Source organism: Ochlerotatus camptorhynchus, unplaced genomic scaffold (assembly GCF_037179485.1).
Source record: "Ochlerotatus camptorhynchus isolate MF236.1 unplaced genomic scaffold, CSIRO-AGI_Acam_v1.1 ptg000211l, whole genome shotgun sequence".
Taxonomy (NCBI): Eukaryota; Metazoa; Arthropoda; class Insecta; order Diptera; family Culicidae; genus Ochlerotatus; species Ochlerotatus camptorhynchus.
In genome coordinates, this window is record NW_027040701.1 from 2749206 (window position 1) to 2772789 (window position 23584).

Genomic DNA, 23584 nt, shown 5'->3' on the forward strand with positions numbered 1-23584 from the left:
AAGATGAAGAAAGCAATTAAATCACTTAGTAAAAATTTATATGGTAATCGTCCAAGTTAAACTAAAATAAAGATCATTTAAACTTCATGATCTATGTCTACATTAATCGAATGTACACATTTACATACCCAAAATCATGAACTTATATTAATTTTACAATTCCACGAGCGGCCACTTTAAGGATTGTGTGAACTTACTAAACGATTTTACGAACTCGAGGATCTATTGTGTAAACTCTCATCGAAAACTTAACTTCACCCAGCCTTATCCAATCAAAAGCAGTAAACACTTACAAAGTAAAACTTCTGGCAACTCATCCAAATTAATTGGTGGAACCCTGTACTCCGGGCTTGGAGACCGTTGAACATCCTTTTTGATGATTTCATTGTTGTTGTTATTATTATTCATACTCGTCAAACTTGCCATGTAGTCACTGGTATCCATCATAAGCTTCAACATTTCCATCTTGAACTGCTTTAGTTTCACTTTCCGTTTACTCAAACAACAAATTTAATTCACAGACTCCGATCTGCAACCTTTTCCCACAGCATATAACCCCCCAGAACAAAAAAAAAACGTTTCGCCTCTCAATCACTTGTCGATCAGATTTTACGACATTCTTAATTTCGTTATTTCATTTGACCACATAAAAATTCACTGTCAGCAAATTTTCACCACCAGACGACGACGACGACGACGACGACCGTCAGAGAGATGCACAAGGAGAGAAAGAAGGGCACCGATCGATTTTCCAGCTCTGAATTTCCACCTGATGTCCTCTCTAAGCACGCTCACACTACCACCCACCCATCCACCCAGTCTCTGCGGGTCTCACTGGTGTCTGTTGTGTTCGGTGGTGGTCTTCCCCGGCTCGCGGCGAAAATGACAACGAAGACGAACGGATGGTGTACGTGCTTCAATGCGAAAGCATCCTTATCGATCGGTTGACAAACTGGTACTGAATGAGGCACGAGTCTGACTCTACCGCAGAACACCTAGCGCCCAGCGGTAGCACGCGCTCAACGTTCAGAATAGCATACACAAAACCCCTCCCGAGTAGGTTATACATTTTCCGTTTAGGTTTTATGCTCGCAACATACGGCATTCGTTGCTGGTGTGGGTTTTAGTACAAGGCAAACGGGCGAGTTGATTGGTCGGTTGTATGCGAGTGTGTGCGAGAGTAGGGTGTGGTTTTGTTCCCGTTTTGTTTTGTTCACTTGTTCGCTTGTACGGTGAATGTGATAAACAGATTACAGAGGCAGCAGGCTGCTGCTCACCGTCGGTGGATGGATGGATGGATGGATGGGGTGGTGTAGTCAGAGTTGCCATAAAGGTTTGGGATAAGCTTAGAATATTTGATCCATTTTTTATCGTTAATGGGATAAAAAACACAAGAAGGTATTTGTTTGATAACTACATATTGATGAATGTAAAACAATGAAACACATTGTTTAAAGGTATTTGCTAGCTAAATGACACCTTTGAGAAATCTTCTTTTAGTCCGAGTTTAGACTAATCAGCGTTTGGCAACAGTGCTTCTATTGATAGAACCCATTGAAAAGAGCTGCTTTCAGGACAATCGTAACGTTTTGGTGTATTGGCACTACCATTTGCTCACTTAGACGAACGATGGCTCCATGAATTAACTTTGAAAGACCACGGTGGCAATAAATTCGTCGTTTCACTTCGGTAGTTCCACAGTGAGACGATCCAGGACATATTTTTTCTGGAATCACGTCAGAGGGATAGCCTCAACCCAATTTGAAGAACTGTAAATCGGGTAATCTACGCCAGCATCACCAGCATAGTAGAGCATAGTAGAGCTTAACTGTTTTCATATTTGGGCATTTAAAAGTTTTATGGAACTACAACAACAGTTAATTTGCATGCGAAGCATCATGAAACAACAGCACGCAAAATTCCTACTGAGTAGATCGGCTTTGACTCTCGAATACTTAAGACTCAAGTCGCACGAGTTAATCGATTGACGCCATCTGGAAATCACTTCAGACATGAATGCAATGCTCGGTTGTTAATTTTTTCAAAGCTGAGCTGTTTGATCAAGTTTAAATCTTTCAAATCAATAACAACCGCAAACGTAACAAGTTCTGTTGTCGGAAAAAAAAACAAATCATACAATCGACATTGGTTTGTTTTTCACGATTCACAAAATTCAAAAGCGCAGTTCATGATCCATTCTTCCGACGGAAGAATGCGAGCAACAAATTATCCAACAATAAGCTCACCTGTTTCTCTTTAGGAGATATCTGCAAGAGAATCCCAGGCTTATTGTTCTGTTTACACCCACAAACCACATGTGTCAATGTGTTGGGTATGGGATGGTTTCTGACGTCAAGCTTTGCGGTTTGATGCATGAATGGTTCATTCATTGTCAACAGCAACAACAACAACAACAACAACATTAGCAATAACTCTTCTGTTATTTCAATTCTAGCATTCACCTACTGTTTGGTTGCACATCCCAAAGTTTGCTCGCATATGGGCTTGTCACGATGATGCTACATGTTTTTAGTTCCGTTTTTGTTGTTTGAAAAATAGCCCTTTTATTCGGTTCCCATCCCTTTGAACAGAGTAAGGCAGGTGTGGCATTGCCATTAGACTATTGTATTTTTTTTAACCAAGTTCCGATAAATGTCGGTCGACATGTAGTGCTCGAATAGTTTCTATATTCTGTAGGTTCTGGTAGTGAAAACCACGGGCGGCAGTATAATGAGGTTAGATGCAAATATCGAAAAATTCAAACATTAGGTCAAGGCCGATTTTGGTTGCCTGATATTGAGGAATTTGACCGAGTTTTCGTGTGTTGCATGAATTACTGGTGCATGGATAAAGTCATTTGATATGTTTTCTGCCGTGTGATAACGATTGATAATCATGATTTATATGGTTATGGATTTATAGACACTATTAAAGTTTAAAAAACGGCTCATGTTCAGCGCAGTTTGAGTTTAGCCATTTAGAAGTAACGTGGAAGAGACACGGTGTCTCTGACAGAGCATTAATAATTTATAAAAATCAGTATCGCTGAAATCTGAGCTCCTCTTTCGTTTGAGCCTAGTTTCAATATGTTATATCAAAAGTCTTTTTTTCTAGGGTTTGTAGAGTTGGATCTAAATTGACCGACTCCGACTTCGACTCCTCTGGTTTTAAATAACCGGTTCTGACTCCTCGACTCTGATTCCAATTCATACAAAATACAATAACAAAGTGCTTTCAAAAATGTCTGTTTATTGGGTATTTCAGAAAAGATTGCAAATTTATTAAAAAATATTTCATGGAATATGGCTAGGAAATTTATTGATTGATTTTTTGAAGATAATTTGGACATTTTTCAAAGACATCCTAGTTCATTGATTCAGATATTTTCTGTATGGAAATAAATCCAATAAACAAATTGAATGTCAATACAGTAAATCATGCTACATAATTTAGGAAATCATTAGATTGAATTTGAGTCCAAATGTTCTAAAATATAAATGCTTTTATAATTAAAACGTACGAATTTTTATAATGTAACCAAATTCAAAGTGATCCATGTTTACTGATGAAACAAATATTTGTATGTGGAAAATTCCAAGCCTAAATATACTAGTGTTTTAAACATTAATGCTAAACAAAATGGTTATAAAATTGATTGATCGCCAATAATCTTTGCAAATGCTCGAATCTTCAATGCAATCAGTGTAAATAGTTACTTTATTTGGCAAACCTCAGATATTTACCTATTTTGAAATAATGTAAAAAATCCTGTGTAACAAACAATGGCCCCCAATTGATTTAACTTACCACAGTTTTAAACGAAATGGTTTTATTTTCTAGCGATAGTAGTCATAACGTATAATAACATTGGTAATTTGATCTCTCAATCTATAAATTAATCATTCACCACTTTTAATGAAATCGCATAAAAACTGTGCTAAGGAAATGGATACATATTAAATCGAAATTCCTAACAGCTTCGAATGAAATTCAAGAACTCCATACAAAATTGTATTCGTACAGGCATTTGACGCAACTTATATCAAAATTGGTGATCTGAAGTTTATGAAACTCTTATAAGTATGTCATTTTTGATGAACATTAACCGTTGATTAGTTTGATTAACTTGTGTTTAGTTTGTATTTTGTGTGTGTGTGGTTTTTTTTTAATGATTGATTTTTGTAATAAATGTATAATTACACTACTGATATCAAGTTGAATAGGAATAAGTTCATGTTATAGAAATAATTCGTAAATCATATTTCAAACCTCCTTCTCCCTCTCCCCATGTATAAAACTGTAAATCTCCACTAACCTCGAGACGACCGCGAGTATTCGGTCCAATTTCTTTAACTCTAGATTTAAGACATTACAAATGTATAACGCAAATGATCACTTGGCTATGTGAAGTTTATTCAATTGATCCTTTACAAATAAATTAATTTACACAAAAATCGCCTGCCACAATTTTCAAATAAGTTGAGCATGTTCTATTTACAAAAAAATGGCCTGTTAAATAGATTAATTTAAAAAAGATATAAAACGCAGATTATGTGCTCAGATGCTAAACTTTTAATTAAATGGTCTTAAATTTCTATGCAACAAAATTGGCCAGATTTACAACATAAATTTGCCACAACTTCGAATAAAATTCTTCTATAAAAATTAATCACAACTTTCATAATTGATCTCATTTACAAATAAAAATGAGCAGAGAATTCAACAAATATTTCTGAAAATAATCACAATTTTTAACAAAAAATTGGAGCAAATTTTAACGAAAATTAACACAATGTAGATTCAGTTTGACACAATTTCTAAATAAAATCAATTTAAATGGCAAACAAATATACAGAGATTTTAGAAAAAAATATAAAAGAAGAAACATATTAAAATCTTTGAAAGCCCTAAGTTTGGATATGTAATATGGAGAGTTTTTTCTTGATCTAAATCAACAGTAAATCTGGTCTTAGGCGGTTCATGTTAGTTTAAATGATAGTCATTTAAATTCAATCAAATTGATCATGGGCCAAAAAAGGTGCTCATCAACCAACTTTTGGGATGGTCTAGTTTAAAATTATTTTTAATTAAAGTCGGAGTCGGTAGCCTTGCTTTTTCCATACATTTGTTGGGCTTAAAACATATTTTTTGGATGTGATTTTCACTGAAAATATGAAAAAAATCTCAAATTCCACGATTAATACATTTTAAGCTATGAATACCTTCAAAATAATTTGAGCATTATGAGCTTTTTAATTGTAAATTTAATGTCTTTCAATATTTACACTATTTCAACGATAATTGATAACTGTAGGCAGTATTTAAAAAATACTGCTTTTTTGAAAAATCATATTATTTTCGTTTATTATTTTTCCAACAAAAGCACATTGTCAGTAGTTCACTGACCTTCAATGTTATGCATATTTTTTATACATTTTGTTTACATATTTCTCATTTTATTTTCTAAAAAACACTTTTTTTCAGTGTATATTTTTTCTAGAAAGGCACAATACTGCTCCACAATTTGATACTATTTTGATTAAACAAATCGTTCTCGCGATAGGTTTTTATGAATAAATGGATATCATTTTTGCATAAGCCCTTTTAAAAAGTTGGTCACGCACAAAATATTTTTTAAATAAGGTTTTCTTTCAGAGACACTGTGTGGGAGTGGAAGCCTGCGGTAAAATGTTGTAACGGCAAACTTGCAATGCTCAGCCATTTATTAACAAATTTGAAATCTATTGAGACCATTTGAAACTTCATACTTTAAAGATTTATTCGGTATCAATAGATTTGATATCTATTTAAAAATTCCTAAGCAATGATTGTTCAAACATTCACAATATGCCGTTACACATTTTACCGGTGGCATCGTTTTCGGAGTGTTAATAGGTATAGAAAAATGTCTTACGAAGGGTGAGGGTTTTAAAATTGATTCAAAAGTGTGCTACGTTGTGTATACATGTATACTACCGTTATACGCATAACTGTCTTATGTTCTATGCAATCATTATGAACCGTGGGACTCTTATGCGTATAACGGCAGTATATTTATAACCCTAATAAATGTTAGCTTAAAAAATCCATTTTTTACAAATTTGTTCTATTTACCAACCATTACATCGTCTGCAAGGACAAATTCTAACATTCGCAGCGAGTTTCATGAACAGAGGATGATAGGAAATGGAACTAACATTCCTTGTAATAAATTTTTGGTTTGCGTGTAGTATGAGTTGGGCCGAATACTCGTGGCTTACCCAAGATTAACGTAGTTTATATTTAGGTCTGCAATATTCACACATATGTAGTTTCCCCACAGTATACAACTCGTTTTAGATTCAGCTATGTAAATTCACATAAACCTTAGCAAGAATGCACCTTAAATTTGCCTTTAATAACTAATAGCTTGCTGCAATTCTCAGTTGCAGTGCAATTTTTTCTCTGAACTTGCAACAACTGTTGTCTATCTATGCTTGGCGGATACGATCGACCTATAAACGACAATAGTCCAAATATACCTTAAACATTTCTATGATTTTCAAGTCCGAAAGTATTAAATCGATTAAATAAGAAAGTTAGAAAAATTACTAGTTCCAAGAAAGAGCGCAACAGATCTGAAAACTGTGAGTTTTTCTTGAGCTCTAATCAAAGAGTGGAGATTGTAATTGCGTATTGTAGAGTCTTTCTACAGGTTCATTTGGGAGCCATTTTTATGGCAAAGGAAAGTCTTCCATCCCGAAAATACAGCCAATAATAATTGCAATAAAGCTGTAAATAAAATATAGAGATTTCAGAAATTAAGCTACATATTCAATTCATTATAAGTATTGTAACAATGTTGTTCGATTTATCTAAATCAGCGTCTGTGTAATCGCTAATCTCACAATCGCATAAGTACACACAGAGCATGATTTGAAAACTGAAAATTTAAAAAGTAAAATTTTTGATTGAGATCCACTGGACATAGTATGCTCGGTTTCAACGGGTTCAGGAAAAAAAAATCATAGGACTTTTTGTTTTGATCCATTAGTTAATTAGATCTTTAGTTAATAATATTCATGAGCTCATTTATTCATATTCATAAAACCCACATCTGTCAGGCATGCGGTATTCGTAAGAGCAAAAATCCTCATCATTCGATAATATTCAATACAAAAGGATGCCCTCTGCAGTGATGATAGAGACCCAAATAGAAGCTTTATCCGGTTGCTTCTGATACCAGTGCACTGGTTCTGTTTTTGGTCGAACAAAGACTTCAAAAGAACGGTGCGCCATACTCTTTGCAATAGTGCTCCCCGCGCGATATGTCCTCAAATGTGAAAGTGCAAACATAAAAGTATTACTGGGGCGAACATAAACGAGAAGATAGAGTCAAAATACACTCTCTTTTTACTCCTAGTGGCCCTCAACCCATTCGATATTGAGTCGGTGAAATTATGCTCTATCTGCACATAAACTGTGTGTGTGATATCGGACGACGACATGACAGGCAAAAACCCCATGTTCGTTTATCCATTGGTTCAGTTGCTAGATCCCTTCCAGCATCTCGTTCGAATACTGCGTCTCAATTCGAAGAGGGAGCTCTGGAAAAATGGTTTCCACACAGTTTGTGCACTACCAATAAGCCGTCCCAAAGCTGAATAGATGGAACTCCGTGCCATCTATAGCTATGGACTCCCCTTCAAGGCTTGGCATTCAAAACGTGCGTCTCGTCTCAAACTAAGGGATGAGGATTGTAAGCAGAGGAAAAAATGGGAGCGTTCATTGAATGGTGTATAAATAAAAAGCGGAAAACCCCTCTTCTCCGTGTGGTGAAAATGTCTATCCGACTATGTGCTATCGGTCGTGGAAAACTGAAGGAAACCATAAAATAGAAACGTGGATGCACGGTGTAGGTGGAGGCACTCGGCTTTCAATGGAACGACCAAAGTTAGGGCAAGGGGATGTCGGAAGTGGCATCGGGCAAGTCAGACAAAAGAATATCAGATACTTGGGTGGGGGTGGACTAAAAGGAGCACTAATAGCTCATCTCCGTACAATCCTGTCCGCCTGCTGGGGGTGAATCACGAGAGCTACAGTGATCAACAAAATTCTAACAACACCTAATGGCAACATTTGTGGCGTTGATTGTGAGTCAACAAAATAGGAAATGGGTTCACGCGGATTGGATTTTTTCCTAATTCCCTGGGCATAGAATACCATTGAGCTTACCACATAATATATTAGTTTATGCATTGGTTGTCAGAGAAATCTGTGGCAATTCATAACTGCCACTATGTTGATATCCGGCATAACACACGATTAAAGTGTCAAAAATCCAAGAAAAAGAAGATGAGGTATTCAAAAGATCACTATGTTGTGAACAAATAAGAAGAAAAATGGTTTAACCTTTTGCGTACCTGAACTGTTTCCCCTAAAATATTAGATATTACTCTAATTCCGTCATTTTTTGGCCGGTTTTGATGAAACATGGTACAATCAATCGGGAATTGCTTTCATTCTATATTTTTGAAAGGTTGTGCGCATTTTTTTATTTTCACATTGGTTTGAAAATATCTTTGGGTCCAATTAATTATAAAAAAAAAACCCCGAATGAATCAACCTATGGTGAAATCTTACCCTTCTTACCAATAGAAATTCCGGCAATAATGCTCACATGATGTGAGGTGTGTGTCTCATGTGTTTTGAGATATCCCATGACATGATGGATTTTGACAATAATCAGAAACTGGCCACTTCCCCGGGAGTTCCCGGAACATTACCCGATGTGGTCAGCGTGGTCCTTGGTACTCCAAATTAATACCATTGAACTCGATTTTTAAATTTCCAATATCAGAGCTGGCCACTTCACCATCTCATAATAATATGGTAATCAATGTATAAGACTTTGAATCAAAGTGAAAGTGTATTTTTTTTCAATCCCTGTATTCCAGTAAAATACGACAAGCACAAGATACGGAAACCTCGCTACTCTAGCCGTTTTCCATAAGAGCCGATACACACCCATCCACATACAGCAACAGCAATGCGTAGCTATACCGTTTCGGCGTTGTAGCGAAAACGACTAGGGGGTGGCATCCATGTACAATGGATGGTGGCAATGGCATCCGGGACGCTAGTCGACATCAGGCTACAAATTATACCGAAATAAAATTGAAATAAAAATTCATTGCTACACTTTACGGCATGTCCCAGGGAAGCCATTATGTGGATCGACTCGCTCGCTCCAACTACGGAGGGTGGTAGAGAAAGCATCTCTCTTCTCGCATCCGTATGCGTTTGTGTGTCGTCAGTTTCTATGGAAGACAAGCTTCCTTGTCCTTGAGGCACAGCCCAGGGACTCGTTGCGAAGTTTAGTACTTTCGTCAAATTCGAAAACAAGCGAGGAAAAAACTTGTTCAACTTTAATGGAGTGGTATGTTCTGGTAGAATGTTGTGGGAGGTTGATGGATCACGACCATTCCCCATACAAGTCCAAATTTAAACTGCCCGCTATCGTAGCAACAATAAAATGACTCCCCGTGGCCGGTTTCAGAAAGAAAAAAAAAGTTTACTAGCCAAACAATTATCATAAATTCATTTTCGTTAAATGAAAACACTTTTCGACATTTCCGATTGTTTGCAGGGCAAAACCATCATCTATTTTATCAGATTACTAGCGTATTAAACTGAACGTTCAGGAAGGGAGAAAGACTTTCACACAAGCTTCCAGGATGCATCCCAGTAGTAGTCGGATAAAAGTTAAGATGTCCCTCTATTAGATTATTTAATTATCTTCTGCTAAGTTTGCTCTAGTTTGAACCTTACTCCTTCGTGGAGTACATAAAGGGCCCTAGCTGCGTGTGTATAGATTGAAGTCACGTGGGGTGAAATCGTTACCGATTTCGGTGTATGGTAGAAGTTTTTCATGACTCTCACTCTACTCCTCGTGTTCGACCTCTGAACTGGATGGAGTCGCCAGAAGTGCAATATGCTTTAACGAATATAAATGGAACAGTTTAGTCGAGCGGATGAAAATAAACGAGGAGACAGACGTGCTGAATAATTGATTTTTATCGCCGACATGGTGTGAACGTGATACCGGATTTATATTTACTGGTTGTAAAAGGTTTTAACAGGGCAGTCTATTTATTGCAGCCATTTAAATGTGCAATGGAGAATAAATAACAGAAAAATGCAATGGTAAAACGTTTTAAAAACTTCAATGAGAGAAAACTACACCGTTTGAAAAATTCATATACATTTTTGGCGCACACGTAATTAACACGATATTTCATGTAAATTTAAGCGCTTAAACCAGCAATGATGTATACAAACTTGTAAAGAATTTCGCTGTTTACGTCAAAAGCTCTAGTGGAGATTTTACGTGATGGTTATAATTTAGATTTTTTTTCTATGTATGGTTCAAAGAAAATTGATTCACTAAAATTCGAACGATTCGATATTCCAACCAATAAAATCGTCTTAAAAATGTGTAAATTTGTCACTCAACGACTGTGGTTACTTTTATGCAAATAACTGTAGTCACAATGTGCTGTTTTGTTAGGAGATTTAAACTAATGCGACCATTGATTAGAGTAAGCGTTTTAATTATGGCACTAGTTCACTAGACCATAAAGCCCAACTCAAATTTGAAATAAATTTTCATAGTTTTATTTGTGTGGATATATGACAAAATGTAGTTTCTAATCAAAAAGAATGAATAAAATCGAAAATAAAGATAGGGCCAACTAAAGGACCACTAGGGTCCAATTTGAAAATCCAAAATGACGACTTCTGTTTAACATATAAACAATAGAAGCCTTATAATATGGGATTTTTTAACGGGAGCTATAGTTGTAAAATGGTATCAAACATTATTTTCGTTCTATACTCATCATTCCCATATTATAGGAAAATAATAAGTACAGAAAATGTATATTCAAACTAGCGCCACGTAGTAAAAAATTTCTTTTTTCGGTGAGAATTATGTGAGTGATATGTGATATGTGACGAGCATATTAATGCATCACATTTTTCCAAGCTGGAGGTATTCAACTAGTGTTTACATAAATCTAGACGAACATTTTAAAAGATCCTATGTGCTTTGATCGATTCTCTTGATTGATTATTTCTTTCGTTAATAGCTCAGCTGCAAAAACATTCCCAGTTATGCACAGCAAAAAAATAATTTTGATATCACATCAAAGTGGATGCACTACAATCATATCGAAAATTTCATGTAATTTTTATGACCACATAAATAAACAAATGCAGTAAAAGCAGCGTAATGTCAGTTCATGCATTGTATTAATGATAATTTTTTCCTTTTTAGCAAGTAATATTACACCATATTTTCGACATGATTGTAGTCCATCCACTTTGACGTGATATCAAAATTATTTTTTTGCTGTGTGTATGACGGTCTGGATGCTAGATGAGAACTTCCTTCATTAACCTATGTGGCAAAAATAGCGTGACATCTGTTTGTATAGCCGTGGTTATCAAAAGAGAAAGTCGATAAAGGGAATCGATCATAGCAGATAGGACTATTTGAAATGTTCATCTAGAAATATATTATTTTGCAAGCGTAATTTTCTAATTATGAAAATTTAGCAACCATCTTTTAGTATTTCTGGTATGATTAAGATCAACAAAAATGGGATGGATTAATTTTCAGAAGGTTTTAGATACCTAAGTAATGAAAATAAAATATCATACAAGTTTACTAATAGTTCTAAAGCGAACAATTTTCTGAAAAAAAACACGGTTGGTAAAATGAACCCTCATATTTCTTTGGCTTTTCTCGAACAAACAATTGCCGTATCCAATTCAATCCGAGCGAAACCAACCTGCTGCTGCTGTCAAGCAGTTCCATGTCAAATGACAAATCGATCTGACACGACCTTCTCCGATTTAAATAAAACTATGTATCATTGTTTTTTATGGTCAATTATTCACATTAGAGCTGAAATTCGGCATATTTGATATTTTTCAACGAATCATAACTCCAAAACGTCACTTCCAATCAAAATGCCGTCTGAGTCAAAGTTGTAGGAATAAATATTACTTTACAGAATTACAAGATTGATAAAAATAAGCGATTGTTCTGGGTAAAAAAGCAAAAGTGTTTATAGCTTAAATAAGAAAAAAAAAATACCCGCTTCAATATTTTTTTTAATATCTTTCATTCAGTCGTTTCATAGCAAAAAGTTCATCTCTTAAAATTAATAACTTTGAATCACTGGGCCGATTCCAAAGATCAAAATATCTAATGAAAAGTAATTAAAATATACTTTTTGATAATATATAAAAAATCTTTAAAAAATGGGATTTTTTGTATTCAAAAACATTAATTGTATGTGGGTTATTAATGGTTTTCATGGTTTGCAGACAGAGGGTGCAGTATGTTTTTGTATTTTTCCTTGAAAATTTAGGCTTTTTTACACGACATAAAAAAAAATCAGCGATGTATTTTTTTTTTTCATTTTGAGTAATATTTTTTTGAATTTATCAAGTTTTGGGTTTTTGCTGAATAGTCTTATGCGACTAGACTACTATGCGTCTCCATTGATTTATAGCGTCTATTACATGGTCACGATACATGGTAGTCTAGTCGCATAGGATTATTGAGTGAAATCCCAAAACTCTATAACGAAAAAAAAAAACACATCGCTGATTTTTTTTATTTGTTGAGAAGAAAAGGCTAAATTTTTAAGGAAAGGAAAAATACAAAAACATATTGCGCCCTCTGTTTACGAACCATGAAAACCATAAACAAAAAATAGTATGAATGTTTTTCAATACAAAATCTCAATTTTTTTGAATCATTATATATTTTCTTTAGGCTTATAAAAAATGCTGTTTTCTGTGAAATTTTCAAGTAGGACACCTGAAATTTAATAAATGTCATAAAACAACAACTTTTGGATATATTTTTAAAAATTTTGTTTAAAAATTTTTTTAGAAAAAAAAAATAGCACAGGAATCAGTTTTTTAAGTTTGTTGTATGTGCAAAGATTTTCAAAAAATATAAATAAATAAAATTCAAACATTTATCAGAAAAATGTTTTTCTATGGATTTTGTTAAGTTTTAAGTCCAACTTAAAATTTTCCAGAATATAGCATTTTATATTAGGATTTTGATAAAACATATTCAAACAATATTGAGAATTATATTTGATATGTTTAATTTTATTTATTTTTTAGCCAAATTACTTTATTTATTTTTCTTAGACGTCATTTTGATTGGAAGTGACGTTTTGAGTTATGATTTGTTGAAAAATGTTGAATATGCCAGTTTGAAGATTTTTTTTTGCGAGATTCATTCAAATGTGAATGATTGACCATAACAAACAATTATGCAAAGTTTCATGCAAAACGGAGAAGGTCAAATCTAGCATTAATTTTGTTTTTGTTTTTTTGCCTGGAAATGCTCTGTTGCGGATGCTGCCAGGGGATAAATATGTTTGTTTTTAGCATAGAAATGACTTTGCTGCTTTTGGTTGTTCTCCGTTTCCGATCATCAACATCATCATCGCAACAGATTGCCTCTCTTGAAGGGGTGCGACAGCCAGCCAGAGTATTTACCGATGCCCTAACAATACCCTCCACCACGTACGTCCGCCTGTTAATCCGACCGTCGCCTTCGTTTTTACCGAGGGTGCAGACTTTTGAGGGTTTTCATGGACGCGACGGGAAAAACAATTCACCGAAAGAAGGGGATGCTTGACGTATTGTTTGAGCGACAAACTTGATCTGGAGTAGATTTAGTATGGTTTCCTCGCAGAGTCTGTTTCGAGCACAGAATTTGGGCTGCACAGGGGAAAATGATGGGATGATAATTAAATTAATAATATGGATTTCAAGTGCAGAAACCAGAGCCTAGCAATCAAAGTTTTATTGATATTTATGGGATTTTTTTTTATTCATTGGAACAATTAAGAAAAGTGGGTTTGTTTTAGAATAAACAGCTTGTCAAGTTAAGAAACTATGTATTGAATGCTGGATTCGTTAATCAGTTATCTTTTGATGAAATCAAATGACAATTGATGATTAAAATGAACACTTCCGTTAAAATTACTACCCAAATCCTCTTTACGCGATTGTACATATCACTTCTACTAGATCCGTCCCCAGGAGCAAAATCCATTTCATTTCATGCAGCCATTATAAACGAAAAGACCAGATTCACCTTTCCGGGTCGTACTTCTTTTCATTTATATAATTTAACTTCCCTCTAATGGAGGTTAACGCCAGGTTTCTGGTCAGGACAAGAGACAGGTCCACCACCCGGCAGTACCAAAACCAACCGGTGTATTACGTGACGACTTGTACTCGGGAGACGACACAAGTTTTATCCAACCTCAGTCGTAAAAAAGCACGATGACATAACGGTCACCCATTCCACTTGTGCAGAAAGGACAAAAGTGCCGGGAAAGAAGGATGAACTGGTGGCTCTGGTAGGTGCTACTTTTGTTGTTGTTGTTGTTGCTATTGGAGAGTTCAAAAAGTTCCTTGCCATTCTATCCGCTATATGGAATGATACAATGGCAGGCAAAAGGTGAAAGCAAATCTGGACCAACAATAGAAAAGGGCCCATCAGGATTTGCAAATAAAAGGTAGGCCTCCCACGAAAACCAACAGCATCTTCGGGTAGGGGAAACTGTTGTTTACGAATGCTGATTGGCCCTTTTCTTTTGTTGCTCCAGAAATCTAAGATTAGAATGGGGAAACGCAATGAGAAATAGGGCTGGGGGAAGTGTTTCATCTTGAGCTGTTCCGTTCATTCCGTAAACTCGACGTAGAGAATGGTATTAAGGTCTCAACAAAAGATCCTGAAGCTGCTGATGCTTTTAAGGTGAGGATTTACGCTTGCTCATTTATGGATGAAAGCACAAGCAGAAAGTCTGAGAGTGCTCCAATGGCACCCTAGAACAGATGGGATCAACGGATGGTGTTAAGAGAATCCGTACCCTTCTTGTCTGTTTTCCGACGGCCCAGCAATGACTGACTGAGTAAGTGATTGTCGGTGGAAAAGTTGAAACAAACTGAAAGCACTCGAAAAGCAGAACGGTAGCGGGAGAAAAGTTGAGTCATTTAATATTTATACACACAATTGTGTTGAATATTTTATAAGATATTAACGAGTGCGCTTGGAATACACACATACCGAGCACGGTCGGCAGCCAAGGATCTAACACCAGGTTCAAAGGAAGGTGAGGCGCCGTTTTTGCGGTGTGATTTTACGAACTAAAAGCACGTAATGAGGGGACCGGATTCGGGCAATGGACCGGTATGACGTTTACCATCAGATTTAATTAGTTAATTTGAGCATGATGGAGGGCCGTTCCAGACTTTTCGCTGAGATTTTAACGATGGTTAAAGTTGGGACAGGATAGGGTTTAAGAACGTGAATCCTGATGAATGTGGGCGTCATAATGGAATACCTGTATAAAGAGAGAGAGAGAAGGATTAGTAATTTCCATTTAATTCCACTACCTTATTTGTTTATCCTTGACAGATACGCGTATTTCGTCTATAATGTGCAGACTTCTTCAGTGTCTTTTTGTTTTTTTTCCTTGAATTGTTTTCCGTGCTACCGACGCCAGGGAGGCAGCTCCCACACCTGGACCCTACCTATCCACCCAACAACTCATGAACCGGGGACCAACGGCTTTACTTCCCTTCCGAACGAAGGCGTGATCAGAGATGTTATGCCTCAGAACATCCCGGCGGCGCCGACTGGGATTGAACCCAAGCCTGCTGGGGTCAGAGGCAATCACGCTTATCACTACACCCCCGGCGCCGCTGCTTCAGTGTCTTGTACGAATACTGTACTAATAGTCGAGTATTAGTAGAAGACACTGAAGAAGTCTGCACATTTAAGACGAAATACGCGTATCTATCAAGGTTAAGCAAATAAGGTAGTGGAATTAAATGGAAATTACTAATCCTTCTCTCTCTTTATATTTAAGAACGTGTTGTGCAGCTGCTGTGCAGTTTAAATTTTAGCGAATGGAATATATTTACCATTCTTACATACAGCAACAAATAAATTTTAATATTACATCCAAGAGGATGCACTTCAATCATATCGAAATTCTCATGTAAATATTGTACAATTGTAGTAAGATCAGCGTAATGTCAGTTCGTGCACTGTTTTAATGATAATTTTGTCCTTCTTGGCAAGTAATATTACATCATATTTTTGACACGATTGAAGTGCATCCACTTTAATATGATATCAAAATTATTTTTTTGCTGTGCAGAAGAGTTATAATATCGCTAATTGGTGGCTTGTGTGTTACGAAATAATATATAAGCTCAGTCGGTAGAGGCGCAGTTACAAAGCAAGACCATGCTTGAGGTGACTGGGTTTGATTCACGGTTCGGTATAGACATTTTTCGGATTCCAGAATTTCTCGACTTCCCTGGGCATAGAGTATGATTGTAGGGTATACGTCCCTAACCTCGGTCTAATATGCAGCCATCGATTACGTTTTTAATCATAACTCATCAATGAATTTACCTGCAAACGATATTCTACTGCTAAATGGTATGCTTAGATATGCTTATCATGTCGTTTGCTATCAGAAACCACGAAAAGTTGAAAAACTTACTTTTTTTAAGACAATAACTCACGAGGGAAATGTATGTAATATGGGTCTATTGTCCCCAAATTGGGTCTATTTATGGATGCAACTTCGTCCTATCTTGTTTGATCCTCAAAAAAACGCTCTTGGTAACGTTTTCTGATGTATTTTTTTTTTATCACTATCACTGTTAACTTAATGCTCTTCATTCCTCAAAACATTTCTTAGAGAAAATTTTACGAAAACTACATTAAATCACTCAATTTAAAAATTAAAAATTAAAAATTTCGCTTATCGTCTTTTGACCGCAGAATATCTAAATCAGAACATTGTGATGTTCATTATACAGGTTTGGCAGAAAAAATCTCCCTTCCTGTTCGTTCCTTATCATCCAAATGCAAAACAACATTGTTGACGTTACTCTTATTGCTATATGCTGTCAAATGAATTTCATGGGCCATAGTTAGGAACATAGAAAAGAAATGTGTCCCTAAAGTTGGGTCCATGTTTTACTTGTGAAAACGTTGTTAAACAATTAAAATAAACATAAAATATTCAAACAGCAACTGTAAGTTTTACGTCTAGTGTGTATTATCAGGTAATTCCAATCAATAAATGCCATAATCAGGCCATTTGATGATCGTCAGTCAACCTTCCCATCTTAACCTTATAAGTCATGGCGGCTAAAAACTCCGAACATTGTGATATTCTCAACCAGTTTTATTACTTACGAGAGCTGAAAATGTATTGAAATGTTGTGATATAAATTGATTTGTGTGTGGTACACATTTATCAACCATCAGTGATCAATATTTTCCTTATTTTTTGTGTAATATTCCTTAATTAATTATTTATTTGCGTGATAGGCCGAATGAAAGGACTAGACCCACATTACATACCGTAACCCTACTTGCCACACAATTATACTAATGCAAAAATTGTACAGGCATCGAAAGCTTTCAGTTAATAACTGTGGAATTGCATCTAGAACACTAAGTTGAGAGCACACAATAAGCTTATATGCGATATGTAATAAGCTTGAAATGCGAAGAAGAAGAAAAAGAAGAAGAAGAAGAAGCAACCATTCTTGTGCGCACGGGGCAATAATGTTTACCTTATTTGACAAATATCAGGTAATCGTGATAGCAAGAGGTCTTTTTTCTTTATACGTTTTGTTTTCAATAACCATGATTACCCGTGAACTGTCAACAAATGTCAATATTATTGTCTCGTGCTCCGCAGAATGCTACCAATTTATACAAAATTCGGTGCCAAATGAATGTTACAACTCACTCACTGAACGCTATTTAAAATTGTTGCGGTTGGTCCACAGGTTCCGGAAAACTGGCAGGAACAGCTTAACTAATCTTCCAGAAAAAGCAAAAATGTACAAATTTTTATTACATATCTCACAATTTCTCCACCAACGGGTAAACAATACTCTAGACCTGAGTGGTGCGGAGTAGATTCACTTTTACAGTTATTTTGCTTGAAATATAATATCATATTGCCTTTGTTAACATCCTCTTAACACCGCTCACAAAATAACGCTTTTTCCCAGAGTAAAAAAGAGAACTCGTTCGTGACTTTCTCATTATTTGTTTACAATTGCATGATTGAGCCAATATTTTGTAAAGTTCAGAAAAAGCTTTGAAACGGTTCATGTAAAAAAACTGATCAATATTTAGTCAAACGACAGTAAGTTTTCTTTGTTGAAGATGTTTACAATCATTAGTGATTATTTCAATGAATTAATCGTACTTTTTCATTGGTACGAATAAATTTGGCCAGCCTTAAGATACGCTTATTTTAATACTTTACAATTTAATTCAAGGATTTTGAGTGTTGATCCTAACATTTTATTTTTCGTGCAAATCTGTTTAGGGTACGTAAAGCCTTGGCGTCGGATTTTTTTAAAAGCACCAGTTGGATTTTTTTCACAATCATTAGCGTCGGTCAAGTTTGTATGGCGGCAGTGCGCAAAACAGTCAGGTTCAATGAGTCATTTTCATATGAATATGAACAGCCATCTGCCTCATCATACACTGCTTCGTGAGAGTCTGAATGATTGGAATGTAAAAGAGTCACTGACAGCAGAGCACTCAGTCAGTAGCTCAGTCAGCACGTTTATTCTTCCGTGATGGTTCCCAATTCTTGTTTTGAATGACGTAGTGTACATTTTCTATGGAAAAATGCCTCAATTACATGCTGCACACTAATCCAGTCAGTAAGGTTTTACTGGGTTTTTGAATTGTGGAATAGTTCGGTAAAAGAAAGGTTGCAAAGACTCATTTCAGCTAAAATAATGTTTTTCGGAATAATAAAACCAAAAGATGGTATGATGGCATGTTTTACTTGTAACTTACAAGAAGAGGTTACAAAGTATGCGTTGGAAACATACAACCTGTAAATTTTGCTTTCTATGAGTCACAATCAGCGATTTGCTGATCGCTGAGTGAGTGAGTGAGTGAGTGAGTGAGTGAGTGAGTTTGTGAAAAATCGCTGATTGTGACTCTCATGAAGTGAAATAAACAGGTTTAATATGTCAAACACATTCTTTGCAATCTCTTCTTGTATCCTACCAATTCAAAATTTGATCATGGCATCTAATTATTTCATAATTTAGAAAAACATTGTTTTAGCTGAAATGAGTCTTTGCAACCTTGGGTAAAAGTTTAAAAATATGTGGAAAATGCAATAATGATTAAATTTATTCCAAACTTGTGCATACTTAGTTCTGTTAACCCCATTTAATGGTAGAAAATAAAAATCAATTTAATCCATTCCTTACGGATAAGGGTCATTTGAATTTTTACCGACTTTTTCAGCAATTCAAAAACCCGGTAAAAAATACTAACTTCTGTAAAATAATCTAAGTGTGTGTGTGAGCGAAGGCAAGCGGTGTGAGTGCCCTGTTCGTGAGTGACTGATTGTTTTTGTTGGCTCTTTCATTGCCTCGCCTTTTACCGTTTGGTACATACGGTCTGGATAGAGCAATGAATTCACTAGAGCAGTGCTTTCACACTAAGCAGTCAATAATGTTACACTCTGTATGGCAGACCACAACCCCCTGCTCCACACTGCTTCTTTGACCTGAATTAAGGTACCTAACAAATGATGTGCCAAATTTGATTGAATTTGGTGACGATCTGGATTTTCTGGCGAACTTTAAAGTTTGTATGGGAAAATGTTTGGGAAACGGACAACAAGTATTAAATTGCTTGTCAAAAATTCAATGTCCAAGTGTTGTGTTTAAAATAAGTTAAACACTACCGACATCTACTCATCCGTTCGCGTCATACCATGAGCAAGGACACGAACCCACGTATAATTTATATTGCCTTGGTTTGCGTCTCACCTCGTTTTACGGAGCTGATCGCCCGTTTGAAAGTTCGAATCGCTCGTTTGACAATTCGAATTGTGGACAAACGAAATGGCATGTCGGTTTGTCGGTGCTACTACTGCATCTACCCTTAACTTAAAATAGCTACTGTAACTACTCATAGATGTCACCACTTGTCCCCGTATCTTTGTCATAGCTTATTATGTACTGTTCTTGTTATGTTACAATAAATAAACGTCTGTAGTACTTTTACCTCCGCCATGGCAGGACGGTCAGTGAATCGATATTATTATCTATATTACACAACGTACAAATTAGGTCCTATCCGTGCGCGATCAATGATCGATACCTTCATAACACATTCTTAATTTTAAACTCAACGACAAAAACCAGCAGACTCAGTGTATAAAAAACAGTACAGTTTTTATGACTCAGCTGATTTTTCAATTGCTATAAAACATACTTTGGCGAAACATGTCATGGGAGCTTGAGCCCTCCTGGCTCAGAGTTTTTGGCGGGAATCAACTGAGATCGAGCAAAACAGTTTTAAACTTGGGAAAATTTTCAAGCAGGTTTACATTGACTTGCAAAATTAAATCGAACGATTCCGCAGCACCCAGGTACACACTTAGATTTTTCTTCCGAGATCGGCTGTGCAAATCTCGGCAAAAAAAGTTTTACTGTGATATCAGCATTTGTTTGCAGAGATTCAGCTAAGCATTATCTGAGACTCAGCAATCAAATGTCACTTTTGCTGAGATCTCAGTGAAACTTATTTTGCCGAGAATTGCACAGCCGAGCTCGGTAGAAAAAACTAAGTGTGTATAATACACCTAACGCTCTAGTCCAACGAAACGATGCTTACGAAAACAAGGTGTCTGAGAGCATATTATGACTCATCATGCATTCATTCATACGAAATCTTGTAAAATGGATTTTTTGTCGTTTGCATCGATTTTCATAAGAATATTATGCATCGAGTTTCCTGAGTTTTGAATCGAGGCAGATACATGTAGTACCTTTCAAACATCATGTCCCTGTTAGCCCTTGAATCTATTGATTCGATACAGCTGACTCCTTTTCTTAAAATGTCATCTCAATTAACCACTTTTCCATCTAACACTGTGTCAATGTAATCCACCCCTGGTCCCTGTGTAATTGACCTTAATTTATTTATTTTTCCTCCTACTGTCACTTCCTTCCTCGAGTTCAACTTGATCTGGTTGCCAGTTGGTAATGATCCTTGAAAATGCTGGGTGCTGAAAAATACATATAAATGTCAATAAGGTATTTACGGGAATTACCATCGCATTTTATCCATTTTTGTCACCCTCCCGGCATAGTGTAGCCAGCAGACGATAACAATAATCCCTTCGAGGTGGCTAGCCGACAGTGCTAAATTGTTGAGGCAACAAACAGCAGAGGGAGAAAGTGTGGTAAAGGATATCAATCCATTACAGTGCACTTAACCGACGCAGAAGTATTTAATGCGTTTAATGCGAAGCTCATAACAAAAGGCCAAGATTTTCATCGTTTCTCCTCCGGCTATCAGTTATGGCTCAATATGGTAGCAGTTTCCACCCAGAACGGGTGACATTTGAACAGATGGCACAGAGCGTTTCATTGCTACAAGCGGAACAAGAGTGATGATAGATGTGTCTTTGTACTATTGAAGAATTGAGCTAATGAATTGCATTGAGAACTTTCAGGTTCAGCAAGCTTGAAGATTGGAGATTGTGAACTGAGACGCACACAAATGGAAACATATCCCCAACCTATTGTTGGGGACGTAATTCCCCCCATATAAGGTACGAAACATAATCTACTTCTTTATTTGTCTCCGTCAGTCTATTCACTGTTTTCTGGGAAGACATGGTTAGACTATTATCGTTATTATTATTTCTACTTAATTTATTCACTCGACACATCCCTCCGAGGAGCACTGTCTGAGCATTATCCCGCAATCATAAGAACATTCTTTTTTCCGTAGAAACCGGCTTCAGTAACCCTCACCCCCCACGTCTGAAATGTAGCCAAAGACTTAGGAAGGATTGGTTGCCATGAGAATCCTGCAGGCAGTGGCAAAATGTTGCCATACACAAATACGAACAGAGGACGACACTCATCGTTTGCATTGAGACAAAACTGCGATAAACATTTATCACCACAACCAGACCCGGTTCCCCATGTTCGTTGTTCGCAATGCTACATTTGCTAGTCCTGTGACCAGCACCGCTGTAACGTTGTGCCTCAACACGTTGGATTTACTATTAGCCAAAAAGAGAGATAGAGGGGCCCACACACAAAGAGGAACAACACGATGGGTTTCAAGTCGGCTTTCAAGTGATTATCACCCATTTACAACATTTGTCACCATGAGGATAAATCTATCGCTTTTCGGTCCTTTTCCGATTTTCCTCTATCCTGTTTACATGTGGGTGAATTGTAACAGACGGAAGGATTTTGCGTAATGTGATGCAAGTAAAGTGTGTGTAATGGGCCATGAATATCAATGTGGATTAAGTGATTGTTATTAGGTGGAGCAGTTTCAAACACAACAACAAAAATGTTAATTGTAAGAAGTTTTGGGGAAAGGATAATACTGGTTTTAGCTATTCGTAATTAAATAAATCAAGGTGTAGATTTCAATGTACCGACTAATAATTAAATACAGAAATTTTTGACATCATATTGTTAAATATACTTTGACGAGTAGCTGGCGAAAATTTTTTCAAAATTGATCATCGCGTTTCAAAGTTATAGAACCAACTAAAATTTTAAGTTTTATGAAGTACAACAAGGGTACTATGAAACAACATTCAACATTCCTTTATTATATCCACCAATCCTCATTAAGACTAGAATTTGTCCCAAGCTGGCCCAACCTGGTTTGATATATATTTGAGACACTTCAAGATTAATTTGCTAAAAGAAGGTTATATGACGAAAGTATTGAGAACCATTTCAAAACCCTATTTAACCTATAACTAAAATAATTTGACATAAATAAAAACTATTTTCGTTAGATTTGCCTTAGCTGCTTGCTTGACGTACACACTTAGAAATAACTAACTTTACACGTGACGCAATTCATCTTTGACATAAAGGATCAGAAGTAAACAAATATTTCATGTAAAATTAGGTGCTCCGAGACTGAAAAGTTTGTTACTCGAGAAAAAGTACGATTGATTGAGTTAAATGGCGCGTCTGTTATGATTCAATTTTATGTCAAAATTGACGCTCGTATATGTCAGTCTAAGAGCACCTACATTTACATGATTTTTTTCAAAGTGTGTACTAAACAAAGCTTCAGTCAAGATGAAGGATTCATAAATATTTACAAATTTATTTCAACAAAAAACTGATTGTGAATGAAACTATTAAATTTCCTCTTAAATGTTCCCATTATTATAGTAAATTTCCAAAGCAGTTCTCATATTGTGTCCTAGCTTTAGTAGCCAGATACTTAAAAATATCGAAAAAAGGTCTGCTCTGAAAACGTTAATTTTACTATTTAGAAATTATGCCTTTGACCAGGCATGAAAAATCATTTACATTCATTTCATGCAATCATTTACATTCATTTGCCTCTAACTTTTTTCATCAACAGCCTTCCGCAAAATGATGTATGGAGCTTTAGTAGGTTTTGTTATTAGCTACACTT

The 23584-nt window shown here is 36.0% G+C and overlaps 1 protein-coding gene across 2 annotated transcripts in view; it reads right to left on the bottom strand.

Moving 5' to 3' along the window:
- Lim3 overlaps positions 1-23584 on the bottom strand; it is a 116399-nt gene that overhangs the window by 22962 nt on the left and 69853 nt on the right. Inside the window, exon 1 of one of the 2 annotated variants that reach the window (XM_065224467.1) lies at positions 294-1012. The exons of the other annotated variant lie outside the window; for it this stretch is intronic. Coding sequence (XP_065080539.1) covers positions 294-465 — 172 coding nt within the window. The 5' untranslated portion in view covers positions 466-1012. Of the gene's footprint in view, positions 1-293; positions 1013-23584 lie in introns of those variants that run through there. 2 annotated transcript variants of the gene reach the window in all.